Source organism: Malaya genurostris, chromosome 2 (genome assembly GCF_030247185.1).
Source record: "Malaya genurostris strain Urasoe2022 chromosome 2, Malgen_1.1, whole genome shotgun sequence".
NCBI classification, from domain to species: domain Eukaryota; kingdom Metazoa; phylum Arthropoda; class Insecta; order Diptera; family Culicidae; genus Malaya; species Malaya genurostris.
Genome location: NC_080571.1, coordinates 128,287,878 through 128,297,592, shown reverse-complemented (window position 1 = coordinate 128,297,592; position 9,715 = coordinate 128,287,878). Strand labels below are relative to the sequence as shown.

General features: G+C 39.5%; 1 protein-coding gene across 1 annotated transcript; it reads right to left on the bottom strand.

Moving 5' to 3' along the window:
- Positions 1-3,109: 3,109 nt before the first annotated feature.
- Positions 3,110-5,515, bottom strand: LOC131428821 (uncharacterized). The gene has a single exon (XM_058592862.1). The coding sequence runs from the start codon at positions 5,513-5,515 to the stop codon at positions 3,110-3,112; it is 2,406 nt and encodes an 801-aa protein (XP_058448845.1).
- Between the last annotated feature and the right edge of the window lie 4,200 nt (positions 5,516-9,715).

Here is a 9,715-nt window from a genome sequence, read left to right as displayed (position 1 = left end):
TCACCACCTTAGTTGCCAGAATATTTGCGAATCACAGCAACCCAATTTCCTGTGATGGTGAAAAGTTTTCAATTTTCAACTGAAGCTGTCGTGAGCGGGCGAACATTCTCCCCGCCGGAAGAGGTTTCTTCATTCTCACGATTTTGAAGATCCGTTGATTCCTCTGCGTTGTCCTCAATCGGAAGCGGACAAACCTTGGAGATGGGACGACGGAAAAGTCCTTTTGAAGTCTGAATGTCCATCACTCTAACCTTTCCTTCTCTTCCTGGGTAAGTTTTCACTATCCTGCCGATCGGCCAAGATTGCGTTGGCTGGTTATCTTCTCTTAAGATGACCATCATTCCTTCACGTAGATTCGGCTGGTTGTATTTCCATTTTTGTCGCACTTGCAGCTGATGCAAATACTCTGAAGACCATCTTCTCCAGAAATGCTGTTGAAGTGATTGTATGTACTTCCATCGTGTCAATCGATTGATCTTAACGTCTTCGTATGTTGGTTCTGGTATAGCGGTTAATTCACGTGTGATGAGGAAGTGTCCCGGAGTAATCACTGGAGGATCACTCGGATCGCTGGATTGACCAAATAGTGGGCGAGAATTGAGTATCGCTTCAATTTGAGCCAATACTGTGGCAAATTCTTCGAAATTCAAAGACGTTGTTCTTAATGTTTTTTTTTTCAGATGCGACTTCACACACTTCACATTGGATTCCCAAAGGCCTCCGAAGTTTGGCGCGTGAGGCGGAATAAAATTCCATTCGATTTCTCGTGGCTGACAAAATCCGTTGATGAGCCCTTTGGTTTGCTGATCTCTAAAAAGCTTGAACAATTCATGAAGCTCGTTGTTGGCCCCTACAAAGTTCAAACCATTGTCAGAAGATATTTGCTCGGGAACACCTCGGCGGCTTACAAATCTCTGCAGTGCTGCGATGAATGCTGAAGCTGACAAATCAGATACCAACTCCAAATGAATGGCCTTGGTCGTCATACAAATGAAGACCGATATGTAAGCCTTAACTAACACTGGTTTACGGATTCCATGCTTCACATAAACGGGTCCTGCAAAATCGACTCCAGTTCGAATAAATGGAGCAGCTGGTATGACACGATTCGCGGGAAGGTTTCCCATCAATTGTTCAACTCCTCGAGGTTTGGCTCGGAAGCACCGCATGCAACTCCTGACGATATGTCGTGCAATGGAACGTAGATTGGACATCCAATAACGCTGTAAGAAAGCTGCTATTAAACCTGAAGGTCCAATATGAAGATTCTCCTCATGGATTGCTCGCAGCAAAAGTTTTACGACTTTATTTTTCCCTGGTAAGAGCAACTGATGTTTTGCGGGATACGGTAGCAATGAATTTTGAATTCTGCCACCTACTCTCAGCAGTCCATTCACGTAGATAGGATTTACGTTTGCGATTGTTTTACGCGGTTGTCCCGATCGAATTTTATAAATTTCATCTGCGAACTCACGCTGTTGGATAACACGTACGATGGTGTCCATTGAAGCTCTCATCTCTGCAACACTGATGTCAAGATTTCCCAATCGATCGGCCTTGTTCTTCAGTCTAGCATTGTGGATGAATCGAAGAACATATCCCATTACGCGTTGTAACTTGCGGAATGAACTGAATTTAGTGAATACTGGAAGCATCTCAATCACGGCTGGTACTGCAGCTGCAGTTGAGACTATTCGAAGTTCTGGAATCTCAGCGTCGGTTAACGGGTCTGCTTGATCTGGTTCATAATCACATTTTTTTAAGAAAGCTGGACCGTGCCACCACTTATCGTTCACCTGTAATGCACCAGGAAGTTGTCCTCTGGAAATTATATCTGCTGGATTATTTGAAGTATGCACGTAGCTCCAGGTAGCATTCCACTGACTACAAGATTCATTTATCTCGACTACACGGTTACTCACAAAGACTGGAAGTAGACTGGGCGGTTTTTGAATCCACGCCAATGTAATTTGGCTATCACTCCACAACTTAACCTTCCCGAAATTAAACTTCAAAGCTTGAAGTACCTTCACGATAAGACGTGTTAACAATAAAGCTGCACATAATTCCTTTTTTGGGATCGTTAAAGCTCGAAGCGGCGCAACCTTGGATTTACTGCATAATAGATGATTACTTACGTTTTTACCAAACTGGATACACCTCAAGTACACACACGCTCCATATGCTAATTCTGACGCGTCTGCAAATCCATGCAATTCAACAAGAGACGAATTTGGGAGCATGGTGTATCGAGGAATTCGCATCTTAGGAATATCAGATAACGAGTCTCTAAATATAATCCAAGCATTAATTAACGGCTCCGGCAGTTGGTCATCCCAACCAAGTTTGATAGCCCACATCTTTTGCATAAGTAACTTTGCTATCACTATGACTGGCGATAACAGACCCAATGGATCGAACAACCTAGCAATCTGAGATAGAACATACCTTTTTGTCAATATTTCTGGATTAATCGAATCTGATGTGGGTACAGTAAATAAAAATTCATCAGACGTAGGGTTCCATAAAAGTCCTAGTGTTTTGATGATATCATTGGCACTGATACTCTCGATTTCTATTAATTTCTCTCTCTCATTTTCAGGAACATTCTCAATGACTTCTAACGAATTCGATGACCATTTGTGGATGGAAAAACCTCCACTACTCAAAAGCTCCTTCAACTGCATTTGCTTACAGATAACTTCTGCCTTGGTGTCGGCTCCTGACAAGACGTCATCCACGTAGAAGTCGTTTTCCACAATATCTGCTGCATCTGGATATCGATCTCGTTCATCGATGGCTAACTGCTTCAATGCTCTTGTTGCTAAGTATGGGGCTGATGCGGTACCGTACGTTACCGTCGTCAGTTCCAAAGTTTTCAGTGGCTCCGTTGGACTACTCCTCCAAAACACTCGTTGATATCTGGTGTCTTCGTCGCGTACTCGAACCTGCCGATACATCTTGATGATGTCGGCTGTAAAAACAAACTGATGACTACGAAACCTTAATATGATACTAAACAGATCACTCTGCACCACTGCACCGACTTGCAGAACATCGTTAAGAGATTTTCCAGATGATGATTTTGCGGAAGCGTCGAAAACTACCCTTAGTTTGGTCTCAAAACTGCATGATGTGGCAGGTAGTATGTCTGCAAATCATTTGAATATTTTGACTCGTCAATCTCTTTGCAGTGTCCCAGTCTCTGATATTCCTCCATAAACTCAACGTATTGCTTGCGTAGGTCTTGACATCTATTTAGCCGTTTCTCTAACATAAAAAATCGTTTGATCGCCATACCTCTCGAATTCCCCAACTCATTTATATTTTCCTTGAATGGGAGTGAAACTACGTACCGTCCGTTGACATCTCGTCGGTGGGTCATCTGGAAATGATCCTCACAAAACTGCTCTGCTTTAGTGGCAGAGGACTCGCCAGTAATCTCTTCTATCTCCCAAAAACGTCTAACTAAAGCATCAAGAGATGATACAACTGCTGCATTAGAATGCACTACTGCTGTTTCCGAATATTTATCCCTTTCGAGATATTCACCGGTCACGATCCACCCAAGCTTCGAGTTGTGAAGCTCTGGTAACTCGTCTGCAAGCTTCAACATTCCTGGTAGAAGAAGCTGCCAAAACATTCCGCAACCAATTAGTAGATCAACTTCGTTCGTACGATGAAATTCTGGATCCGCAAGCTCGAAATTCGGTGGTATTCCCCAAGATGATATGTTAATGTTGGTTAATGGAAGCGGACTTGTCACTTTCGGGAGCACTAGACAGTTGATTTTTGTATGGAATTCAGACACTCTTGACTTGAATTCAACGGTCATTCGCTTGTTTGCTGTAGACCGTTGTCCATTGATTCCGGTTACTGTGACAAAGCTAGGCTTCGTTGGAAGATCTAATAACTTTGCCATTCGCTGTGACACCATGTGTGACATCGATCCGGGATCGATGAACGCTCGACATGGATGTACCCTTTGATGTTTATCGACCACAAGCACTACTGAAGTCATCAACAGGACTTGACTCGCACTCTGTGGCATGCTGGAGGAGCACACAGTGGATTCTCTCGGGTTGGAACTACCTGTTGCAGTCGTTTCTTTTGATGACTGCATCTCCTTTGCTTTTCTATCCAAAGAAACTTCTGGGTGCGATAGGCTTCCCGTCAGATTTTGATTTGCTTTATCATCAGGATGAAGCAATGTATTGTGTCTTGATTTGCAGATCATGCAGCTCTTCTTTGATTTGCATTCTGTTAGCCGATGGCCCTTGCGAAGGCAGTTGAAGCAGACCCTCAACTCCTTTACCTTTGCTAAGCGTTCGTCTATTGTTAAAGCACGAAACTCTTCACATCTGAATGTCGGATGTGTTTTGTTGCACAGATGACACGAATATCCTTCTGTTTCTGGTTGCGTGGCGGCCGCATGTACCTTTGCCAAGTTTTTATCGAAAGAACCCTTGCTATTGCTTGACTGTTTGACGCTTTTTTGTTGCGATAATCCTGCTGTTTCGGACGAAACACACCGTTCGAGAATCTGACATCGCTTTTTCAGAAACTCGACTGTTCCCTTGTACGTAGGGAGCTCACCATACTCCAATGTAGCCTCCCATTGTTTTTTCGTCTCAGTATCCAATGCATCAGACAACAGATTGACAATCATTAGCTCTGAAATTCCCTCTACCTTTTGCTCCATGAAATCTAGATTGTCAACATGACGACAGCACTCTTCTATTAAGTCACGTAGTTGAATGTGGGACTCTTTATTCATTTTCTTCAGCTTGAAGAGCCCACGAATGTGAGTATCGATAATACTCCGCTTGTTCTCGAACCGATCCTCGAGTAACTTCCACGCTCGTTGGTAGTTGTTATCATTTATCGTCTTGACGTCGATTACCCCTGCTGCTGACCCTACAAGCGACTTCTCCAAATGATACAATTTCATAGCATCAGAATCATTGGAGTGCTTCATGAGGTCAGTAAACATGGACTTGAACTTGGGCCAGTTTTCATAACGTCCGTCAAAGACTGGGAGGGGCGCTTTTAGAGACTGCTGCTGGATAATGACTCTCTCTGACCCACGATTAAGCAAAGGAATTGAGTCAGGGGCTGTAGGGATAGTCTTCAAAGTTTGTATACTAACTAACGTCTCGGTATAGAGATCTTCAAACTCCTGGTATTTAATTTCATGAGCTTTCCTACCTCTTCTGTCGACGTAGTCCAAAATCTCGTTGTGATACCTTGAATACTCGTCATAATACGTGAGCAGATTCCGTTCCATCACTTGCAGTCGTGGTAGCGTCAACTGGCTCCTATCCACACGGAGGGAGCTGCGAACGCGGGTCAATTTCGCCTTCACTTGTCCTCGCTTGTAAATTAGCAAACTTAGCGGATTGCTTTCAGCATCTTCATCATCACTGTCTATTTCTGTTTGAAGGTGTTCATCTTCTTCTTTATTCTTTTTGCAGTCTTCTAGCACCTGCACTAGCGGTGTGCGCACGAGCGCCATTTTGTTTTTTCATACGAGTTTTTACACTACACTTATTTGTTAGTTCTTTTTTGTTTTACACTCGCGATTCCGAAAGTTCCGAATTTACCCGGCACTATCCGGCTCGAAGGACCAAATGTAGGGTCTCAAGCTCAACCCTACTGATATTCTGCGGTTGCCCTGAAAGGCTATGTATATTATTTGCCCTGAAAGGCCACTCTTGCCCTGAAAGGCAATCTGAATTTTTCTCAAAATTGATGTACACTTAAGTCCAATCCTTAATTCATTTATTCTTTGAACCTTACATTAATTTTAATTTAATTCACACGCGGTTATAAATAGGTCTGCACTCTGCGATATCTAAACTCACTCTGCTCTCTCATCGGCGTCACTCTTGGCGTCATCACTTTTGTGCGCTCTTTTGTAGTGAATTTGGCGCGATCTCGTTGTCACTGGAAAACGTCACCACCTTAGTTGCCAGAATATTTGCGAATCACAGCAACCCAATTTCCTGTGATGGTGAAAAGTTTTCAATTTTCAACTGAAGCTGTCGTGAGCGGGCGAACAATATATATATATATATATATATATATATATATATATATATATATATATATATATATATATATATATATATATATATATATATATATATATATATATATATATATATATATATATATATATATATATATATATATATATATATATATATATATATATATATATATATATATATATATATATATATATACATATATATATATATATATATATATATATATATATATATATATATATATATATATATATATATATATATATATATATGTTCTTATGATGGAATTTGAGCTGGTCCATGAAAATACAAAGAGCCCACTCCCCTAATAGAACAGCATCTATAAATTGTGTATACTGAAATACATAATACTAAATTTAAGCAGAATTAGCAGAATATGAATATCATTACCATTCCAAGCTCTTCTTGGGAACATAATTTTTGCTCTAAGAAGCGTGCCATTTCATACATTTGTTCGTCAGTCATAATCATGACCACATCTGACCAGAGCACAAATTTCTCGTTTTGTAATTTGGCACATTGCCTTTCGTTAAATTTTTTATACTTGTTGAAAATGTTCTTCAGCTCTGTTTCGTATCTATAATACTTTTGCAAATTTTATTTTATTGGTATATGCTTCAAATCTCTATAACGGTATGTACGATCAGGATAATACAATGTGGTTTAATCACATTAGATTACTTTAAAACAATTTGCGTATCGTCAGGTTTTGTAATATCTGCACGTTAACGGGAACTAGTTTATTTCCCGATACGTTCATTCTTCTGGCCTCGGTTTATTAGCCGGCGATATTTAGACTGATTGTTGCAGTTTAATACAACAACGATAAACAAACAACCCTCTCAGCAGGCCGTTCAATTTTGTTGATTTTTGAGCGCTTGTTGAACGACATATTGCACGAAATATTCGTTCAACTTGCTGGAACGGTTTGTTGTTGTTTTTTCTCTTGCAAAAATAGTGTGAAAATTAAGTGTTACCTTTACATAGAAAGAAAATTTGTTGTTATTCTACGTGAAGTAGAAGTATTGTGGAGGTATGTATTGTTAGTTTAAACAAATAAGTGGAGAAAACTTCAGAAATTCTGCAGTAAAACTAGTCCAACGGGGCTCCAACTCCTCATGTTAAAAATGGCTCAACAATGGACCTCTGTCTGCCGGGTTTGTTGAACGAAAAAAATGGCATTCGGTTCAACGGTCTGTTTCAAAATCGGCAAACGAAGGACCCGTGTTGGCCTCCCGTTGAACGATTGGTTGGACTTTCATTGGACCAATGATCCAACGTATTGGACCAATGAAGGACCACCGTTGAACGTTTTTTTCTAAGTGGGAAGTTTGTTTTGCACCGTAGCAACTAGCATAAAGCATTGCCAGAAACGATCTCCTTTCACATTTTCACACTATCGCAACGAAAGGGAGATCCCAAGTAACAATTCGAATGCCTAATGGTTTTGATGGTAATTTATAGGAGTTTTGTAATTGATTTTTCAATCACTACCTGTTTTATGACGACTATAATAAATGTCTCTTTTGACAAGTAATATCATAGTTTTGAAAGCTTCTATAAAACTTTTTACCCAGACTAACAACTGGACTAAAAATAAAACAATGTGTACTAGAATAAAACCAAGCAAACACTTTTAATGTTACTTTCAAACATTTTCTTTAAAACATTTTGTCAGTTAAATTTTTTCATAAATCTAGTTTTGCGTGTGTGCGTGTTCATTGGATGACAGTTTCACTCAGAGCAAATTTTAGGGTTCTAAAGTACATTTATGACACATTTCTTGTGGGCTGTGTGATTTATTGCTTCTTGGTTTAAGCGTAATTTGCATTAAAGAAAATTTCATGGCCGCCATTATGATCACAGACTAACAGACAGGACACTCAAATTAGATTCTTCAATCATTTTAACGGTCATTTCGAATATTCCTTTATTTGGGACAGTACTCACATGTGTCATGATGGCGCCACGTTACCCTATCAAAAACATCCTGTCTGTCATCTAGACTGTGTTTATTTTTTTTCATTTACCAACAGAGTTGCCATTCATACAGAATTACCTGTAATGTATTGATTTGTATACGTCCATGCGAATTTCTTGCAGGATACAGATTTAATACATATTGCCAAAACTATATACAGAATTGTGCCTATTTCTCATCCTCCAACGCAAGACAAAATCGAACCCGTTTTTTTACAATATTTACTTGCTTCTGGTCTGCCGCCATTTCTGGTGAAAACTACCAACACAGTAAAAAATAGTCTAGATGAACAACGTTGAGTCAAATAAATGATTACCTTTCAACATCGCGAATAAGTTAAATATATTATCAACGTAATCCAATAATTTATTGTGACGATTCATTTTCAAATATTTTGATGAAATCAGGCATCCCTGCAAGCAGCTGATCGGTGTTGACAAACGAGGGGAAACCAACTAGTAAAAAAACTTTTACATAACACAAGGGGTGTGCAGATAGTAAATAGTTCGCGCAGTACAATATAGGTGGAGCTAGTGCATCACGAAAAATTATTTTTTATAAGAATTTACTCATACTGTCATGTCTGTTAGTCTGTGTTATGATGTCCTACCCGTAGCATTTATTGACATCAAATATACTTCGAAATGCAAAAACGAAAAAAAATGATGCTCTCTAATGATTCATTTTCAGAACGTATACACAAGTTATAATGCCACGAAATAGTTTTAAACAAAAATAACGAAGAATCACAAAAAATAATTTTCACAAATCATGAAGATTTTCGCAAAAACTGCATTTATTTCAAGGCGATTAGTTATAATTCTTATTTTTATCCAAACATTCACGATAAAAATAAAAGCGCATGAAGTTTTCACGTTCGGAAAAAACCTCAAACTTGTAAATAAAATCTAATATATTCTTACTGGTTGCATTCAAAGCAGACATGACACACACATAGCCATGAAAAATATTATCAAAACGACAATTTAGTCATAGCGGAATTCATTCCTTCCGAATAATTTAAATGTTGATCGTAAAGCTGGTTTCAAAATTTTCTTGAATTTGGAGTTTTAACGCAGGTTTATGCTAATTCTTCACTTTGCTTTATAAACCTTATGAAGAATGGTCCACTTGGCAGAAACATGCTCTTATACCCAGTAAATCCGAACATCGGACGCATCGTGCACGAAAGCTTTTGATTGCGTTTCGAGCTTACATAGTGCATCGGTAGAACAAAAGAATGAAGATATACCAAAGCAGAGAGCGGATGTCTGATACTCGGGGGATGGAATATATCGGGGTTGGATTTCAAACCCGGAATTTAGGGCCAGAGTTTTTCTGGGCCTAACAGGCAAATTACCTTAAGGTTAAAGCCTCTATGATCGATACAAATGTTTAACAATCTTTCTCACCCTATCGGGAAGACGTCGGCTCGAAAATGCCTTGTTTGATATTCCTTCGCTCTGTTTCTCTAGCGATGCATAATGTAAACATAAAGCTTTTTTTATATCGACGCGGTTGATGCAAATGGTGCAGAATTGTCCGATGACGGGCCGATTGAAGCGCTACGATCGGCCCTATATCGTGCTCAATCGGTCCGATAATCGGACCGATGATCGGACTTATGCGGGTCTACAAATTTCACTGGGTAGAGGTTTTC

Excerpts from the sequence above, each read along its gene's own strand:
- LOC131428821 (XM_058592862.1), bottom strand. The coding sequence starts at position 5,515 with ATGGCGCTCGTGCGCACACCGCTAGTGCAGGTGCTAGAAGACTGCAAA.